At 31.3% G+C, this 21,374-nt stretch overlaps 1 protein-coding gene across 3 annotated transcripts in view; it reads left to right on the forward strand.

The window, feature by feature from the left end:
• Positions 1-18,881, forward strand: part of LOC143238176 (ankyrin repeat and fibronectin type-III domain-containing protein 1-like) — a 183,321-nt gene extending 164,440 nt beyond the window's left edge. For all 3 annotated transcript variants that reach the window (XM_076478166.1, XM_076478168.1, XM_076478167.1), the window contains 15 exons: positions 2,223-2,326; positions 3,014-3,144; positions 3,984-4,062; positions 4,443-4,562; positions 5,885-6,073; positions 6,701-6,814; positions 8,059-8,167; positions 8,420-8,552; positions 10,569-10,682; positions 11,485-11,715; positions 13,190-13,356; positions 15,034-15,186; positions 15,443-15,597; positions 15,937-16,037; positions 17,179-18,881. In XM_076478166.1, coding sequence (XP_076334281.1) covers positions 2,223-2,326; positions 3,014-3,144; positions 3,984-4,062; positions 4,443-4,562; positions 5,885-6,073; positions 6,701-6,814; positions 8,059-8,167; positions 8,420-8,552; positions 10,569-10,682; positions 11,485-11,715; positions 13,190-13,356; positions 15,034-15,186; positions 15,443-15,597; positions 15,937-16,037; positions 17,179-18,069 — 2,791 coding nt within the window. In that variant the 3' untranslated portion in view covers positions 18,070-18,881. The remainder of the gene's footprint in view (positions 1-2,222; positions 2,327-3,013; positions 3,145-3,983; positions 4,063-4,442; positions 4,563-5,884; positions 6,074-6,700; positions 6,815-8,058; positions 8,168-8,419; positions 8,553-10,568; positions 10,683-11,484; positions 11,716-13,189; positions 13,357-15,033; positions 15,187-15,442; positions 15,598-15,936; positions 16,038-17,178) is intronic.
• The last annotated feature ends 2,493 nt before the right edge of the window (positions 18,882-21,374 follow it).

Genomic DNA, 21,374 nt, shown 5'->3' on the forward strand with positions numbered 1-21,374 from the left:
TAGGGGGAGCCAATGTTGTTGTTTTTTCGAAGAAAATATATATGTTTCGTATGCATGGTGTATCACATTTTTCCAGCATTTTTGCTCATTGAATGTTGGAAAAGTTCTTATGCCTTCTACAAATTTAAGATAGCTTCAAACAAATGATACATTTAATTCAGCCCTAAAAATAGCGTAAAACCTTGAAATATATATTTTATTCTAAAAATATTTTAAATGTTTGTTTCTACTAAAAATTAGCAAAACAAAGCCAATAAATATGTTTAATTCGGGACTTTGGTTTTACAATGTTCCGTGTTGTAAAATTATTGAATATCAAAATCAGTATGTTTTCATAAATATTCTATTTGAATTTTTCTGAACTTCGTAATTTATGAATTTTTCATTTTTTTAAAATCTTATTTGATACGCTGTTTAAATGATTTTGTAAATTCAATCTTTGACTATTTATTTCAACAAAGTTTTAAGCAATCAGTCTTTCAATTTAAACGAAAATGATCACTTAGCCTAGTAGAATGATTTAAGAGTACCTTCATAAAGAATGGGGTGGAATCCCCATAGAAAAACTCTTAATTCCAAAGGCGAAAGAATAACGAGCAGTATGAATATCACTTGAAAATATTCCACGAAATTAATTTTTATGTGAAATCGATGATGAGAATTAAAGAGAACGAGTGATATAAAACAAGTTATTATTTCTACAGAAAGACATAACTTGACTACAAACATTTTATACGTCAAAGTGTAAATTTCGAGTTAAAGTTTTGTTTGTTTGTTTTTTGAATTTCGCGCAAAACTACACGAGGGCTATCTGTGCTATCCGTTCCTAATTTAGCAATGTAAGACTAGAGGGAAGGCAACTAGTCATCACCACCCACCGCCAACTCTTGGGCTACGTTTTACCAACAAATAGTGGGATTGACCCTAACATTATAATGTCCCACAGCTGAAGGGGCGAGCATGTTTAGTATGAAGAGGGTTTGAACCCGCGACCATCAGGTTACGAGTCGAACGCCCTAATCACGTGGCCATGCAGTGCTCGATCAGTAGGTAATGCGAATAAAAAATACGCTTTATCCGACAAAATAACCCAACAATCGAACATCTTGAAGGTCGATAACGTTTCTTTAAATTCCAATTTGAGATCATATTTTACTACTAGTTTATGAGGTAGAATTTATTTAATCAGTTCAAGATGATTTCGCTCACATTATACTATTATTAACCACCACCAGTATAGAAACACAGAAAAAGAAAACAATAGCATTATATAATTAGTAAAGTAATGTATATATATATTTATCCACAATGTATGAGGTAAAAATACAGTATTATAGCATCTTTATCTTCATTGGAATACTCAAGACATGATATCCGACTTCTGGTCTTTTCCTATTTTATTAAATGAATTAAATAGTTTAATTTGAATTATTCATGAGAATTATAGAATATGGATTAATTATTTGAATATAAGATATTTCTTTACTTCTACCTTTGTTATTAAGGCATCGAATCTATCATTATCTCTGCGGATGTTTCTCTGAATTATTATTTTTGAACGAACATTTCTTATAGACTGATAATCTGTAATGCATTTTTCTTAAATTCATATAAGGAAACAAATAGTATATGTCCAAATCATGGTAACAGTTAACTCCACTTATGATATTGGCAGTCTATCCAATTGTATAAAAGGTCTATTTTTTTTACAAATAAAAACGACAACAAGGAACAATATGATCTTGGAAGGACTTTGAAGATTTGTCCATAAACAAAACTTAGGATTTATGACATTAATTCATTGCCCTGATTCCTTCATATACTTTATTTTTATGCTTTGTAACCCCCATACAACAAAAAATGCGTTGAATATTAATCTCTATTTTAATTATGTATGGTTTGGATTTTCTTTTCGAGCTTCTTATAGTTTCATAGCGCTAACAGAAAACTAAACGTGAAGGTCTGTACTATTAACGTCATATCTAATACTTTTATATTCATTACTTGAGATTTGGGTTTCATTTTTTAGCTTTAGTTATATATATATTTTTCCTATAATAATTAAAGAATTTCCATTTTTCTTCATCAAAATAGAGTTTGAATGATGATTCAAAATAAGGCCATCAAAATTTCAAATTTGTAAAAATCTTTGAAACTTTACATCAGTCTATTATGGTATCTGTCAACCATTAATTAAACCTGTATTTAATTTTACATGATAGCATCAATGGAGACGGCTTTAACACGCTGGACATTGCGGTGATGACTAACTGTGTTTCAATGGTCAAGATGTTGCAGTATCATGGAGGGAAGGAAAGCAAACTTTGTAAGCTATACTTTGTTTTTGTGAGCGTATGGAATTAATTATGACAGTAATTAAGAAACAATTTTATTAATTTATTAATTAAAACGTACTCATTTTATGAATTTTTCTTTTATATTAGAAAGTGCATCTCTCCTAGATGATTTCTCAGCTCGTTGTTTTAATACATTTTACTAAAACTAAAATTTAATCATATACGATTTATTGTTATACTGGCTAATTCGTGTTCGAATGTAACCCAAGCTATTTCTGCAGGCTAGTATATTAAAATTGTGTAATTCATATAACATGTTAAACTTAGTATAAAACACTTAATTACTTGAGTGTTAGTAAGGTGTATTGAGAAAATATAAAGTGACAAAATTATTTTATTATTTCAAAAATTCCACAGTAATTATTCACTTATTTCAACATTAATATTTTCACACTTATTTTTCCTTTCTTAGCACACTTCTTCAATTTGTTGTTTTTTACTTACATGTTCCCTAATTGTGATAAAATTTGCCGAGAAGAAATTAATTGTTTAATGGTATCTGTAATCTTACAAAGTTAAACCTCATAACAATTTACTGATCAGGCACCAAACTACAAAACTAACATAACACAACAATTTGCATACTGTTATTTTAGTTTTTTAACGTATTCTACTATTTGTTTGTTTGAAATAGTTTAAAATACTTCTTTTCCTAGTCTCTACTAAGGAAAGTCGAGCCAGCCATCTGATTTCTCTGGTCAACGAAGCTGAACGTTGTGAAAATGACTTGTCTGCTTGCGTCTACAACACATCAATCAGTAGTAGCTTATCAGCCGCCTTATTAAAGGTTGGATTCATATATTTCTATGTTATATATAGCAAACTTACGTTGTTTAAAACTCATGAACTATTCTTTCAAATGCTGAAATGTAGAACTGAGTTATATACAATGCGTGTTTGCAAGATGGGGAAAAATTAAGATTGTGTGTTTGGAATTTTGCGTTAAGCTACACTGCGCTAGTCGCCCTAATGTAGCATTGTAAGACTAGCCAACTCTTGGGTTGCTTCTTTACCAACGAGTAGTGGGATTGATCGTCACATTATAACACCTTCACGGCTGAAAAGGCGAGCATGTTTGAAACAGAACACACGATTATGGAAAATGTAAGTTCTATCAGGAGCTAGATGCATTGCGTGTGTCCTTTCAAAATTATTAAATATATATACTTTTACGATTTAAATTCATGAGATCACTCAGGACATATAATAATAAAAACTTTACTCTTAAGAAATACTTCAGACAAAAGTGTAAAAGGAAAATCGCGATTCAACATTGTGGTCAAAGTTTGGATCAACCATTCACTTTATGGTATTCTTTTAGACAGCCAACCAACTGCGCCAACATTAATCCATCTTGTGTTTAAAAAGATGAATTATTATATTACAGCTGAAGTATATACCCTATATACGAATTTATGAAATAGACTCTTAAAACTATTGAAACAAACCTTTCATAAAATATATTATTTTTATCTCCTTTTTATTGTTTGTTATGCACATAAATGGATACCTAATGATAAATAAGAAATTATCAAGATATAATGTTATGTTATCGTGAACATGTTTTGGACGAATTTATTTTTCCATTGCAAAAAACAAATTTTACTTGATCCTTTCTTCCTCAAGGAAAAGGAACGACAGCTGACACTATGGCAAAGACGACTGAATCTTCTAAAAAAGATGTTAAATGGTTTTGAACGAATACGTGAGTTCACGTTCCTAACTTTCTTATGTTTACCTTTTTTGATTTCATAAGTACAATTTTTTCATAGTGAAAATGCGGTAGATTTTTGTACGTGTATGTATTTTTATTCTAATTGTAAATCGACTTTTATTTGGATTATATCCAATGTAATTACTTGTTGTGCTTGTACTGATTATGATGATATATTTTAGTAAAATAAAGATTCTTAGTAAGTGCATTAATTATACACCCTTTTAGATTGTTCGTAAAATATTTGAATCAGTAGCTAAAGTACTCTCTAACAACAACATTCAAAATGACATAAAAATAAGTAGACCAAGCTACGATAATGAAATATAAAATGTAAATTAAGTTTTTTTTTTAATCTATTCATGATTTAGGGCCTCCGGATCCGCCCAAGTATGTGCAGTTGAAAGTAGTTGGACCTAGAGCACTTTGTATTAATATTTACGAATCTGACTCTCGAAATGATGCCTATAGTATTGTAACTAAATATAAAGGTGAGAATTATCTTGTATACCAATGAGGAAATTAAATAATGAATGAAATCTAATTTTACTCATGAACTGTTATGATGCTAGTCTTATATTAATAATCTGAAGACACAGCTCTTTTATGCTGTGATCATTTAAGAAACTGGTCTACATTCGGTTCGTATCATCTTACTTTAAGCCTAGTGTGATACAAATCGTATTTAAGCTCGTTCTTAGCTGTAAAATTCGCAAACTGCCACTTGAGATTCAAGTGATAGTGTGGTTGAAAACACATTTTAAGTGTATCTTGGTGTCTTGTATAAAAAAAAATAAAGGTGTATATGAATGATTAAAACAATGTTATCTGAGTCTAGGAAAATATGTTTTAAGTATATTATAAAAGTAATTGAACAAAAATGAAAGAAAAAATATGCGAAACCTACCATTATGATTTCTGAAAAAAACAAAGATTCGCATATTTTGCAAAACAACTTAATCACAAGGACAGTTATGGTTTATTATTCACCTATAAGAAACAAAATAGCTGTGGTTGTTTATTCAATCATAACCATGGTTTATCGGTTGTTAGGCTTAACGATGGGAAACTGGAGAAGGAACGAGCTCATATTTTCTGATCATCAGGAAGTATAACCTAACATTCATTTAGCTTTTGATGCAGTAGAAAACAAAATTAAATACTCAACAAACGATTTATTTACAAGTGTGAATAGACTGCACAAAAGAAAACATTTGTGACAAGGAATAAATATACATATTTGTTTGTGAAATCTATTACGATTTAAAAATTGTATCGATAAACAATGCTTTTAAAAAAATTGTAAATGAAAGAAACAAAGAATAGGATATACAAAAGTTGTATCAAAAGAATTATACGATCACCTTTTTAACAGGACATACATTTGCTGTTAATTAAATGCTTACTGAATTTCCTAAATCTTTGTCATGATCTTGTATGGATAACATTACACTAAAGTCAATGTAATAAAATTCTTGTTGTGTTATTTTCATTGATATAAATTCAGTTCGATTTATTTTGATTTAATACCACTGAATATTATCCAAAAGAGGGAAACACATTGGTGGTATTAAAAATTGTTTTTAAAAGTTTTTATTTTTATACTACTTCAAAGATTTTCCGTACTTATGATTAGCTGCAGTGATATGCTTTCAACATATAATCTGTAACGTCAGAGTTAAATACAATAACGCAAGCGGAAGTGAATATCTGGTATATCTTAATTACATATTTGATAATATTTGATATTCTTTTAAGCTGTTGAAAACTTTTCCATCGATCTTAATAAAATTAAAATTGCATATTCAACTAGTGGAGTGGAGTCGTCATGAGGATTTTAGCCTCCTTGCGGGGTCTCAGGAAATCACTGATCTTCAACACCTAGAGATCACTATACCCGATCTTACACGGGGCACAACGTATTTTGTGAGAGTAGCCGCAGGGAACGTGAAAGGCTTCAGCTCATTCCAGGCAGCTTCACCAATTTCTGGGGTTCCATCTAGTGAGTGAAACATAATTAATTAATTTTTTTTGTATTATTAGCTTGCAAATAACAAATGAGAAAGCTTTATTACATATGATTATTATTTTACGTTTTTGCCACGTAAACTTGATAGATGTACCATCGCTAAAGTTGAAAATAGTCAAAGGTTTCTTTATGAGTGCAGAAGGAGTTTAACTGAGGAACAACAAAATCAAATACTAAACAAAATAATTGGTAACAAATAAATGCTTCAAATATATTTAAATGTAATTAAACAAAAACAAGGAAGGGAAAAATATGTAAACCTTACACAGATGAAACTTAATAAAATCAGTGTTGTCGAAAAAACCCACTTGTAGAGAAGAATATATGTGTAAAAACGGCTCGTTTGGGTTCTTTGTGAATCTGACGATGACCGAAGAAGGTCGAAACATTGTTCGCTCCTCCATGTAAAAAAATTTTCTGAACCCAAACGAGCCGTTTTTACATATAAACTTAATAAAGGTAATTGCTCTGTTATTCCACAATGAAATTAGTTGCTAAGTTATAAATAACCAGTACCTCAGCGACATAAGATGGTAACTTAGTGCAAAAAAGAAAGTTGATTTTGAGAATATTTAAATCAAATACATATCATTATCTTAGGTTGGAAGGACGTAGAAAATAAAAGCACTCGAGGAATTGGAAAACTTCAAGAATTAGAAAATTTATTTCTCCAAGTTATTAAATCTAGATCTGCCTATGAGTCAGAAGTTAAAGGTGTGTCCAAATATATCCATATTTATCTTATAAAATTCTTGTTATTTTCATTGATATAAATTCAGTTCGATTGATTTTTATTTATTTTATTGTCTTGCAGAAGTCTTGAGATTAGTTGAACCTATATTCAGTTTGGTTTCTTTTGAATTTCGCGCAAAGTCACACTTGAGCTATCTGCGCTAGCCGTCCCTAATTTAGCAGTGTAAAACTAGAATGAAGGCAGCTAGTCATCACCACCCACCGCCAACTCTCGGGCTATTCTTTTACCCATGAATAGTGAGATTGACCGTCATATTATAACGCCCTCACGGCTGAAAATGCGAGCATGTTTAGTTTAACAGGGATTCGAATCCGCAACTCTCAGATTACGAGTCGAGTGCCTTAACCATCTGGCTATACCGAGCCCGTATATTCAGTTAAAGAGAATAAAAAAAATATCACTAGCATTTTACAAGATCTAAACATACACTGGAAATGTAGTCTGATAGTAATAAAATTTTCCTCTTTCTGAAACATGGCGCTGTCCTTGATCGACGAATCTTTAGATACCAAACGAGTAAATTTCTATTAAAGGTCCACTAAACATTAAAAGTTTTAATATGCGAAATTAATATGTTAAGTTTACGAAAGTTTTACTCAGTGCAAAGAAAATTGGCTAAAATATTCTGATGATTATTAATAAAAACATCCACGCAATGGTAAATCAATAGTGAAAGAGTATAACACAAAGTATTTTATTTGTTTTAAAACTCAGTTGTTGAACGGCATATTAATCTGCGAAATAAATGAGATCTAGTACTCTCCTTTTTTTTTCCTGTGTTTCAAAACATCGTATTAAAAGTACTTAAGTTCTTGCCAACTGAAACCCTTCGGTATGAATTCAGGCTGAGTCTAACTCACTCAAAACAATGCTTTTTAATCTTTTTGTTTTATTTTTATTTACTTAAAGTAAGAACTATTTTTAAGCATTAAAAGAATTATAAAACACTAACCCGAGGAAAAGGTTATGGCTCTATCCGACTTACATGTTATGTTATTATAATAGAAAATATTTTACAATGTACAATAATCAGTTGACATCACGCTCTTCTAAGAACGTATAGCGTGTCTAAAACTATGCAGCATTCGACAAATAAATAATTTCTCATAATCTTATGCTCCTTTATAAATTGTTCTAAAGTTATTAGTGTATTAGAAGTAAGTTTACTTGTCATACTTGAGCTAACTTTACTTTCTTATTTCAGGTTTGTTAGAGCAAGTTACAGATACTCCTCACCAACAGCGTCGTCAGGTAAAAAGAACCATCAGGAACCTTTTTGCATCAGCTCCTAAATTCCAGAAAACTCTGAAGAGGCAAGTATTTGCAGTTTTTGTACTTATTAATATGTTATGAAGTTTTGAACAATAGGTAATTAATACGCTTACTAAAATAAATGAGATACATAATGATATAAAATACTAATTGTATTACTGGGTAAAGATTCGATTTGTTACATTTTTAATACAATATGATATCCACAACGTTTTCTAGTTTAAAAGGTTTAATCTACTATACACAAAAATTAGTTCATTTTGTTATTCTTTTCTACCGATTATCTTCTTTAGAGGAGTTTTTCTGGCTTGTCTTTTTTACAATGATGACAAAGTTTTGGTGACAACAGAAGAAGCATTGCCTGTTGTTGAAGTGGACGAAACTTATCCCTCTACTCTTCACACGGACTTCAACTGGTTGATGAAGGTGAACGAAAATAATTAATATGTATTCCAAGAAAAAACAAATAAACAACCCTCAAATTAATGTCGACAGCGTACCATGTTAGTAACTACCACATTTATATTTTATAAAACACAGTCTTTGAAATGTTGTAATCAAGGAAATGTTTGAATTCCATGCTATGAAATGCAAAACTTTTTCGCGCTGATTAAATACAAGGTTGTCACGTGAGAAAGGACAATTAGTACATTTCTATGTTAATATCAGATGATGCATTTAATCAAAACCGCACACTCATGACTAACGGCACACTGGTATATCTGTGAATTTACAACAATAGAATCCGGGTTTCGATACCGGTGGTGATCAGCGTACAGATAGTCCATCGTGTTGCTATGTACTTAACTTAAAAAAAAAGAAGGCAACGACTTAACATACATTTCTATCATGTATAAGTCATCAACTAATCAAAATATCTATTTTTAATTATATCTTGTAGAATGGTTAATAGGTACTCACACTGAACCCACAGTTTGTACATTTTCAGTTTCTGGCAACAAACGATATCTTTCAATGCACGTTTAATTTTATTTTTCAAATTTATATAATTATATAATTTATATAAATAGGATACTATTCAAACTTAACATTATAGATTAAACAGTAACAGTTAACCCAATAACAAAGTTAGAAAAAGATGTTTGATTGCTTGTGATTTAATCTTCTCAGTTTAAAAGAATCATTTTATTATTGGTGATTTAACCAAATAAGATTTTAACTAGTGTTATCCATTGTGGTCTATTGCAATTAAATAAAAAGCCATGTTATTGTGAGCCAGGCGTGGCCTCAATAGTTAATATGCTAGACTGCGAATTGAAAATTCCAAGGTTCTTGAGCTCAAAGTGTGACGTTTTAACACCCGCTACGTTTCTTCTTGGGGGTGCATTATGAAAGAGACAATCAATCCTACTATGAGAGTGAGCGCAGATAATAAGTGCCTTTTCTTTAGACAAAGGAAAAGTGTGTTTGTATGTGTTTTTTATAGCAAAGCTACATCGAGCTATTTTCTGTGTCCACAGAGAAGAATTGAACCCCTGATTTAGGCGTTGTATATCCATAGACATACCGCTACCCAAGCAAGCGAGGTCAAAGAACATGTGAAATACTTAGAATCTTTAATCTAAATCATATTGGGTGTCACTTAGGCAGAAAATATCATGTTAGATCGCTTGTAATTTGACCAGATGTGACTCGTGTTACTTTAGAAATAAATAAGTTAGAAATCTTAAAATACTGCCATTTTTTAATGCTATTTTAAAATTTATTCCGAACAGATCTCAAAATGAAAAAGAACTTAAACTAGACGATAGGCAAAATTAATCTTAGGCTATTAAATATTTAATTCACATGGAAATCCTAAATACAGAACAGTAGAACAATTTTGTTGAACAACCAGAAACATAAATACTCCATGATAAAAGTGGTCTGTATATGTAAGATATAAATAATTTATCATGGAAGTATTTGTAATTATCACCTACCTTAAGAAAGTGACATTGAAATTAAGAGTTCGCAATTATCTTTATTTTGATCATCGTACTTAATGTTCTGATCTTTATTTTACTCACATGTTCATCAAGGTGAAAAAGATATTTTGTTACACTAAAAAAAAACGAGTTGTAATGAAACAAGAGTTTAATATACAATCATTAGCAATGAATACTAATTTTCAAACCTCTGTTAGGCTGGTTAAATGTTTTACATAAGGTGACGAAATAACTGACTGTTTTAGAGATATGGTGGATGCAATTCTACCATTAAGTAATGCATTAAACTTGCATATACATCCATGTTTTATAATTAAAACCTGAACATTCGCCCAGAAAATGTCTATTTGTGAGCAGAATAAAAAGAACACGTGCTCGTTACAATTAATTTTATTTTTTTACTTTTTCTCCCATTTAAGTATGTACTTTCATATGATAATAATGTTAAAAATATGTCTTAGAATAAACTTTTTAAAGTAATATGTATATGTAGGTCGCCTGTACATGGGAAGATATCAAGACACTGCGACAAGACATGGAGAAGTCGCAAAGTTCCTCTCTTCTACACTTTCGAAGTAAACTTCTCCAAGCAGTTGAGCAGATGCAGGTAATGTGAGTCAGTAAGCAACTCACTCAAACTGCTTATAGAGAGAGTGAATACAGAAACAAGTATTATATTTTATATATTTCATATTTCTTCTTTCTCTTTCAGAAAACATCTCTACTCTGCTAACCTTAAAAAGCTGTTATTTTGTAAGATAAGCTTCTTCGATTATTACGAATATAATAAATATTTCTAAATTTATTAATATGGATTTTTTATTACTGTAAATACTTTATTTCTTTGAAATTCAGACATTATATGTTTGAATGTATGTCATCTGATTCTTATTATTTCTGGCCCGGCATGGCCAAGCGTGTTAAGGCGTTCGACCCGTAATCCGAGGGTCGCGGGTTCGAAACCCAGTCGCACCAACCACGCTCGCCTTCCCAGAAGTGGGGGCGTTATAATGTGACGGTCAATCCCACTAGTCGTTGGTAAAAGAGTAGCCAAAGAGTTGGCGGTGGGTGGTGATGACTAGCTGCCTTCCCTCTAGTCTTACACTGCTAACTTAGGGACGGCTAGCGCAGATAGCTCTCTAGTAGCTTTGCGCGAAATTCAGAAAACAAACAAACTTATTCTTTTATAGATAACGGCTCGTTATATGTGAAGCAAAAGTGTTACACATTTTCGAGACTTAAGTATTTCGTTTTTCATAATTCCTTTGAACAAATAGTTTTGAGCTTAACAAATACATTTTTTTCATTTCACAACATCGATTCTGAGTTTAGTACATCCTTAAAGCTTTTTGTTCGTGACTTTTTTTGTATTAGTTAATGAAGATCCATTCTGTTGTGGAATTTTCCAGATGGCACTGGGAGTTCAAGATCTAGGTCAGCTTTACTATAGGCCAATTAAAGATCGAGAAAGTACTGTTGTTTTAAGTACTGTAAAATTTGTTTCGGATCCCAAAGCGTTAAATAGTTTATCAGTGCGTTGGCTCCCTTTAACAAAAATTTTGAGAAAGCTTCCTTGTACAATTACCAGCGATTTTGGAGAAACACCACACGTGAGCGAACTCCTATTATCATCATTACAGGTAATCGTTTTCTTGATTCATTGTACTGTAATAAAGAGAAAAACAAAATAATAAATGAACTGATCATATTAGAAAAAACACATTATTTTGTATAAATATAACCTTTAATTTTGTTACTCTGTATAGTTTTCCTTAAGATTTTTTTTTACTATAAAATAAAAGTAATTGAATAATTGGCTAGCATAAGATAGAAACAGGTAAATAAAAACTTTTTAAAACGAAATTAAATACAGAGATATTTAATACCAATCTTACAAAATCAACGCAAACAAGATAGTAAAGATAGTTTTTGCATCATCTCTAAAAAATTGGACAAATTAAACTCAATTGTGTTTAAATAGTTATAATATTGCTATATGTTAATTTTTACCCGTCCTGTTAACTAGAAATGATGCAAATGTCATCCCTACTACCTTGTTTCTACTGTTTTTGAGGGGATATAAATAGTCAGCGCTACATCTATATCGTTTTTAGAAAATATCTTTATTTATTTGTTTTTAATGCCGTAGGAAGGTTGTCCAAAATGTAAATACAGTGAGTTTCCAACTGTAACATTTATTATCCATTACTGGTCGATAATTCCTGTTTCACCTTATGTAAGCCTTATAAAAGAACAACAAACTTCAACAAGCAAGCTAACTTTAATGGGCAAAGATAGCATCGTTTACACGAGAATTATGATTTATTTGAATTTTTACAAGTTAATAATAATCATAAAAGCGGGTACTCTGTTTGAAACCACTCCAGTGAAATTAATTTACATCACTGATTTGGTTTTAATGTGTTAAAAATAATGTGATAAAAAAGAAGACGAAATTCAAATATTTTACTACGATATTTACAAACATTCCAAGAACTTGTGACTCAGTCATTAGCATAGATATTGTTATAAAAGGAAGAAAACTGTATAGTATTTTATATAACTGATGATCGATTGAGGAGATATTTAAAATACCGTTTCGATTAACAGTTTCAGCCATCCCTATATAGGCAGTGCTACCGCCTGCCTGAAATAATAATATATATATACATATTTTAAAAACAAGTATATGTTAAGTGAGTTGTTTGTCTGTTTTGGTGCCTCATGAAGATTTTACTTCTAGCAATAAATAATATAAACATCTTTATAATGTAAACGTAGGGGCAGAGTGATCAAATCAGCAACCTTATCATCAAAATGCTTAATATTAGTGATAGGTGTCAAAATAATCAGCATATATTTACACATTTCTCCTAATTGCTCTAATACGGATTTTAAATTAAAGTTTAGTAAAGTTAATATCTCAGACCTATCTCTTACTTGTAACATGCCGTCGGTTAGGAGATCTTTTGTTAAATAAAATAATTTATATACTGTTTTTATGCAATACAGAAAAATTAGATGTTTGTTATTTTGTGAGTTTCGTATTATGTTCACAAAATAGCTTCGTGGTTTTCAGATTTTTGAAATAATGACACAATTAATATTTTACAGGACATGATTAGCTACAACCAAGTGAGTACGACACCATTACCACGTGGACTCTACTTAGGTTATGTAAAGTTAAAAAGTTCCGTTGATATCATTCGAGTGTTAGTTCCTCATAAAACGCCAAATGTTATCCCTTTCTATCGAATTCGAGAGAATTCTCACGTTTCAAGGTAAGATCCATAATGAACTGTAATGAAACATTTTTCTTTTGTCTGGAAAATACGATTTTAATCAGGTTAACTTGTTTCACAGTCCAGTCATTCCAAAAACAGTTTTATTTTACGATATTTACAAATAAATACTTTATTAGTCTGAAGGTTATATTCTGTTTAAAATTGCAACAAAAATATATCCGAGCGTGAGAAATATCGGCAAATAGTTATTTTTAGATTATTTTTAACCGTTACATATCACATATATTTACATACAAGGTTTAAGAAATAGTTAAATATTCAGCCATAACAACTTTACTAGTTTTCATAAATGTAATTAATTGAGATGTTTAATTTTGATTCTAGTTCAGTGTTACATAAACTGTAAACTCATTTTAGTTTTTCAAGGTACTTATAACAAAATTACTATGACACAAAACCCTGTAACAACAAAAACACAACTAGAATTCAAAATAAAATTTATCTTCTAAATACTAAAAATGGCAATAAATACCAGGCTCTATTCTCAATGTCAGTATTAGTATGAAAAAAAGGATAAACAACGTTATATCAATTGTAATAAAACCGAAACACAAAGCCAAAAAAATGAACATACAAAAACCATGTAATCCCCGTCGTACCAAACATGCTCGCTCTCTCAACCGTGGGGGCGTTATAAGGCACGGTCAATCTCACTCTTCGTTGCTAAAAGAGTAGCCCAAGAGTTGGTGGTGTATGGTGATGACTAGCTGCCTTCCCTCTAGTCTTACAGTGCTAAATTAGGGACGGCTAGCACAGACAGCTCTCATGCAGCTTTGCACGAAATTAAAAAAACAAACATAACTATGTTGTACACAATTAAAATAAACATGCTGTGTCGTAATACTTTAAACTTTCACTCAATTAATTAAGTAAATAAGTGACAGATAAAAACTAGTAGAGAGCTGCCAAATATTGGGTTTATTGGCTGCAAGTTCAGATTTTGGCGCCCCTATAGAAGACCCACAAAAGTTAAAATATCACTAAAATTATTTAGGTAGATACGGTGAAATTAGAAACTGTAATTCTATTTGCTGAAAATTAACGTTTTGGGGCTCACTATATATACACACACACACACACACACACTTAATATTAAAATAACGCATAATATTTCGCAAATATTATATTATTCATTTAGTTCAAAATTAGGTATTGTTTATTGCTAAATACAAAGCAGCACAGTAGGCTATCCGTGCTCTGCCCATTGCGGCTATCTAAACCAGATTTTTTAGCATTATAAATCTTCAGACTTACGAATGAGCCACTGAGATGGAAGGGATTCATAATTAGAGACGGCGACAAATAACCTCAGTAGCTTTGCAGTAAACATTTGGAACAAACAAAATATTTTATGAAAGTCATTTTGAAGTGGAAACCTGAATACGTCCTGCTACACGTACTACATAGATAACTATCATAAAATATTATCCCAAAACGTCTTAAAAATTGAAGTCGCTAAATTTATTTTAGAAACTGTACTAAACATTAAATACAAAACCCTGTTTTAGAAACTCCTAATAAACTAAAAACGAGCAAAGCTGTTTACTATGATGGAGCTCGTGTCAGTTTTAAAAATTATTAAAACAGAGAAATTAGAAGTTTTAGATATTTTTTTTCCTGTTTTAAGAGTGAAATGATATAATGTTTCATTAGGGAAGAGTGGGAGTGGCTGAAAGCTCAAGAGTTTGAAGAATCTACCGCTGCGCCATCTACCGTTCAACTAAAATTCCAGAAAGCTATTTCTTTAGCAACTAGAAACCTATTTTCCTACTACGACATTCCATTTGAAGAATTAGGTTCACACAGGTAACATATTTCAAATATATTTCAGCAAATTTACTCGAGCAATTAACTGTAAAATGAAAGGCTTATTATAAACGTCAACAAGAAGAAAAATGTTAAACTAGTGAAAGGTGACACTTTTTCACCTGGCTTCGCCTTTTGGGGCGTTATTTGTTCATCTGTAATCATTAATACCTAACTGCAAAGTGACTGAGTTTATTACTTACTTTCATAACATATCATTTTCAAAACCTGAAACCTTTTATTAATTTGTTTTCAGGTTATACGATGTTGATGTCATTGAACTTAGTCCAAATGTCTCTTTTCTACTTATTCTACCTCCTGTTGAGAATATCTGTGCTATACCTGGACAGTATGATAGCCTGACATCGCGGGTGGACTGTATTCCACTACCTATTCAAGTGTTTGAAATACGTAAGGTCCTAAATCTGTAAAATAAAATAATAAGTTCTTAACTTTTCTTAATGCACAAAAAGTTTGGTATACAAATACCTCCTAATCTTATATTTGATCTTTAATTGAGAAAAATTTACAACTTGATTTTAATTTTATAGTATAAGTAAATAAATCGAACTTGTTGTGATAAAACTAATTATGTAGCTTATATAATTATTATACCTCATAACTGTTGAGGAGTTTAGGATTCATTCTTATCTTTTTGTATTCGTCATGTATGCAAGTTTGGCTTTAAAGTATTAATTTATTATATCCTTACGTTGGGCTTTATTATTTACTCTTTTTATCTTTTACCAGTTCATATGACAACGTACAGGTATAATTTCATTGCCTGTTATTCCCGGCTTTCTTCTATTCTTGAAATGGATACCTTAATGGCGCAACATGCACAGCGAAAGGTTTGTACGTTTTCCTTCAAATTTTAGCGAAGCCGATATCAATTTATGACAGGTTTATCAAATGGCTAACTCCTATCTACAACCAGATTAGATACAAAAATAAAACACATTAGATATCGTAAGTTGTTTATTATAAAGTGAGGGGAATGCTTAGTTTGTTTTTCATAATTTAGCTGCCCAGTGCTTGTTTGTTTTATAATTTCTGTGCGAAGCTAGCAACGAGCTATCTGACATAACCGTCTCTTATTTTCAACTGTTATACTAGAGTAAAGGTAAACGTAAGCACCCATTAACGGTACTTATTCTTATCCCCCCGAATACTGGGATTCGACCCTCACTCCAACAGGATACCCACGGTCAAAACGCATACAATGATTCTTTTAATAGCAACGGGATACGAACCATAAATCCTCTGACTCACCAGCTAACAATTAAGATACGTCCATATCTAATCTACAGCTCTTTAACTAATAAGCACATTTGGCTGTTATCAAACTTAAATATGTCAGTTGAATGTATTATTAAACAACAATAGAAATATTTATTTTGCAAAATCTCTTGCCAAAGTATGCATATTTATCAGGATCAATTTATGAATTACATAAGCTTTTAACAGAACTATCATTCTTTTCGACCTGTGCTAAATTAAAAAACAACATATTTCGTAGCTAATTCATTATAAATTTCATTTTTTAAATGTTTTATAAGTGTAGTATACACTTCATGGTTAAATTAGATCATGATGATAACATAGTCTGATATGCATTGGACTATCAGTATTGAGTTACCTTGGTTACAGTACCTTCTTCCGTAGGTAAATCTAAACGCACTTTCAAAGGGCAGTTATAAAATATATATATATGTGAATAATTATTATCCAATTATCTTTTCTTGAAAGTTTACGCAGTTGTCTCTAGTAATAAAAATAAAAACACTAGCTAAGTAGGAGATGTATGTTTTGTATGTAATGAATAAAACTATACGGTAATAAAATATGTTTGATATTTATTAATATTTCCTCTATGTACAAACCTACAACCTTAACTTATAATTATGACTCGAAAGTGGAATTTCTATATCGTATACTAGGATTTATATAACTTCAGCTAATATGAACGGTCTGAAATATCGTTTCTTTTAGGCTTTCTCTTCACATGAAGTTATTTCTGCCAAAGAAAGATTATCTCAGCTCCAGGTGTTCCAGACTCAAGTAGACAATATTTGGAGAGAGTTACGCTGGATTATGGACGTTCTCACATTCGCTCGAGACAAGCACGTGAATGGCGGGATCCCCTTCAGTCGGATTTATCTCTATCAAAAAGACTCTCCTTCTCCACAAAATTCCCCACATCAATCCCCGGTGCAAGAACGCACAAATTCTCAATACGAAAGACAAATATCAAAAGATGAAACAACCCCAAGATACTCATTGCGTATTACAATGTCCTCTTCTAGTTTCTCTATTCCCGAACCAAGAGGATCTGACGTTACAGAAATCAGACGAACACACTCAACATCCAAACTCTTACACAGTAGTTCAGAATGTGAAGGAATGGATCTCATTCAAAACGAAACGACAGTTTTCGGACCAAAGGCTAGAAGTTCTGACTCGCTTAGAGTCAGTTTTAATATTGGACATACTGAAAACACAAAAGAATCTGGTATTACCGATTCTTCGGGAATAGAACTTTCTTCAAATGAGACATTACAATGTCAAAACGAGGCCATTTTACCCTGGGAAAACAAATCGAATATAAAAGTTTACGTAAATGAATTAGAATCTTCAAAACGTGGAAGTCGCACAAGTTTCCACCAATTACTGTCTGCGAGAGCTCAAAGAAAGCACGTTCCGAACAATTCCTTAAAAAATTTCAGTTTTTTCGGAGAAGTCACTGCGCAGGACGTTCAGGAACACGCAAGAAAAAACAAACAAGTCAATTCATCGAAAAAAGAAGAAACCCTGTATACAAGCATGTCTGAAACTTCTTTCTTTTCTTTCTTAAACATCCATAGGGACTCTAGTTCAGACTAAAGTGTTTACATGACATAAAAAAGAACAAAAAACAATGAATGACATTCCGTGGAATATGTTACGATACGAGTAAGATGTAAATGTCGATGTCATTGAGAAAGATCAGCTCAATCTACTTCTGACTCCCACAATATTTATTACACATCTTTCCCATATTTTGAGCTGGAATGTGAAATATTTATAACATATGGTTATCCGTTGATCTCTGCATACTTAAGATAAACTATACTTATTACGAATATTGATTACTGAAACAGTTTTATATAAAATGCAGCTGGTTAGACAGGACTTTTATAATACATTCCTTGAAAAAGTGTTAAGTAACTAATGAATATATATTATAATATTGTATATATCTGGTTATATTGTGGTGCTTAATCGGCTGTATAATTGTTTCTTTGTTGATTTTGATAACGTTATTTTAATAAGCGTTATATGGGAGCCGTTTGTATATGTTCATTATTGTGCAATTTGGAGACAAAATGTTAATATATGATGAAGACGCATTTAGTTTCTGTTCCAACACTGGCTTCTTTCCTCAGTTTGAAAAAAGTCCTCCATTGTGTGGATGTCATGCATGGTGGTAAATACGTTTGTGACACCGAACTCCTTCGACTGTACAAATATTTAGATTAAAGGCCTAACTATTGCAGATCTAAACAGAAATGTTGTTACTAACCTTTATATGGGCAGAAGATTACAAAATGCATCATAATACTACAATAAATTCAAGTGTTCAAGTTGTACTGTTGTTTCTTTCATAATGTCAAACAGTTTAACACTGTGATTAAACCTTTTTTTTTCAGATAAAAGCGTTTGACAATATCATTAAGTTGATACACCTGAAATTTTATGAATGCTTGGTAATGTTGTTGTTTAACTGTTAACTGTGTAATGATTGATTAATTTTGCGAAAAAAATATTTTTATAGGGTCCAATCTCATTCTTATTGTATACATAGCATGCTAGTAATTTTTAGTAGCTTCTAACTTAAAAATAATAGATTTGGAAAATGTCCTCTTTTACAAACCATAATTTACTAAACCCATTTCATAAGGAATTGTACGTAGCCATGAGCATATATTATACATCTTGCAGCAAGATTTCTAGAAAGAAATACACTATAGAACTGATTTACATTTGTTCTGTTATTTAAAGGTATAAAAACTTTCTTCCAACTTCCAGTAATCCCTTTCTCGATGGAGTATATCTTTCCACTAGTTCCACAGTTTTCTTTAGTGTAACTTTCCACTAATTCCCCAGTTTTCTTTAGAATAACTTTCCACTAGTTCCCCAGTTTTCTTTAGAATAACTTTCCACTAGTTCTCCAGTTTTCTTTAGTATAATTTTCCACTAGTTCCTCAGTTTTCTTTAGTATAACTTTCCACTAGTTCCTCAGTTTTTTTTAGTGTAACTTTCCACTAGTTCCTCAGTTTTCTTTAGTGTAACTTTCCACTAGTTCCTCAGTTTTCTCTAGTGTAACTTTCCACTAGTTCCCCAGTTTTCTTTAGTATAACTTTCTACTAGTTCTTCAGTTTTCTTTAGTATAACTTTCCACTAGTTCCTCAGTTTTCTTTAGTGTAACTTTCCACTAGTTCCTCAGTTTTCTTTAGTGTAACTTTCCACTAGTTCCTCAGTTTTCTTTAGTGTAACTTTCCACTAGTTCCCCAGTTTTCTTTAGTATAACTTTCCACTAGTTCCTCAGTTTTCTTTAGTATAACTTTCCACTAGTTCCTCAGTTTTCTTTAGTGTAACTTTCCACTAGTTCCTCAGTTTTCTTTAGTGTAACTTTCCACTAGTTCTCCAGTTTTCTTTAGTATAATTTTCCACTAGTTTCTCAGTTTTCTTTAGTATAACTTTCCACTAGTTCCTCAGTTTTTTTTAGTGTAACTTTCCACTAGTTCCTCAGTTTTCTTTAGTGTAACTTTCCATTAGTTCCTCAGTTTTCTCTAGTGTAACTTTCCACTAGTTCCCCAGTTTTCTTTAGTATAACTTTCTACTAGTTCCTCAGTTTTCTTTAGTATAACTTTCCACTAGTTCCTCAGTTTTCTTTAGTGTAACTTTCCACTAGTTCCTCAGTTTTCTTTAGTGTAACTTTCCACTAGTTCCCCAGTTTTCTTTAGTATAACTTTCCATTAGTTCCCCAGTTTTCTTTAGTATAACTTTCCACTAGTTCCCCAGTTTTCTTTAGTATAACTTTCCACTAGTTCCCCAGTTTTCTTTAGTATAACCTTTCCACTAGTACCCCAGTTTTTTTAGTATACCTTTCCACCATCTTCTCCGTTTTTTATTTTAGTAAACGTAGATGTTATGTGACTCTCTATGACTATTTTCAAAACATCAAGTATAATATTTTTATGTTCAAATACAACAGTGTCTTCTCACTCTTCCTTTACATATTTTCAAATGTATGTTTGTATTTATACAGTATGTTTAAAATTACTGATTAATTGAGACTTCATTTAAACTAAAATGGGCCAAATATTTTTTTAAATGATAAATATATAATGGTATTTAAAAAGTAATTATAATCGAATCATGATTTATCTTATCAAAATCATGAACTTATAGATAACAAATGATGACTAAACTTAATGGCCAGCTATTCAATAACTCAACACTATGACTTGTATTTAAAATACATGTACGGCGTCTGTTTCAAAATCGTTACATCAACTATGTATATGTATTGTGTTTAAATGCAAAGCGAGCTATATTTTGTGCCTTGTTTGCAGCTTCTTATTGATATAGTTATTAACAATTGCCAAAAAGTGAAAATAATAAATATTTGCACCCTGCAGCTTCCATACGTGTAAGTGAATGATGTAATATACTTTTTAATTCAATAATGAATCTTTATAACTCAGATAAAGTGAGTATGATTTTTTTATTTTGCATGAAAAGTAATGGGTGTTTACTATTTTTCTAGCTTTGTTGTTGTTTTGAATTAAGCTAAACAATAGGCTATCTCTGCTCACCACGAGTATCGAAACCCCGTTTTTAGCGTTGGAAGTTCACAGACATACCGCTGAGCCACTAGCTTTATCAACCCATCTTTTGACATACAAACGATAAAGATATGAAAGGAAAACGAACATAACGATTTTTAATATTAAATATTGAATTAAGTTTCAGTGTTTGTTTAAGCGCAAAGTCACACAAAGCTTTTTGTTTTGTTCTCAGTGGGTAATTAATTCAACTTCGGATTTTTGCGTTGTATGTCCAAAAACTTATCGCTAATCCATTGGAGGGACGTAATTGTATGCCAGAGCCCGCTCGAAATAAAGCTTAATGGAACATTTATA

The sequence above is a fragment of the Tachypleus tridentatus genome, chromosome 13 (assembly GCF_004210375.1).
Source record: "Tachypleus tridentatus isolate NWPU-2018 chromosome 13, ASM421037v1, whole genome shotgun sequence".
In the NCBI taxonomy this organism is placed as follows: Eukaryota; Metazoa; Arthropoda; class Merostomata; order Xiphosura; family Limulidae; genus Tachypleus; species Tachypleus tridentatus.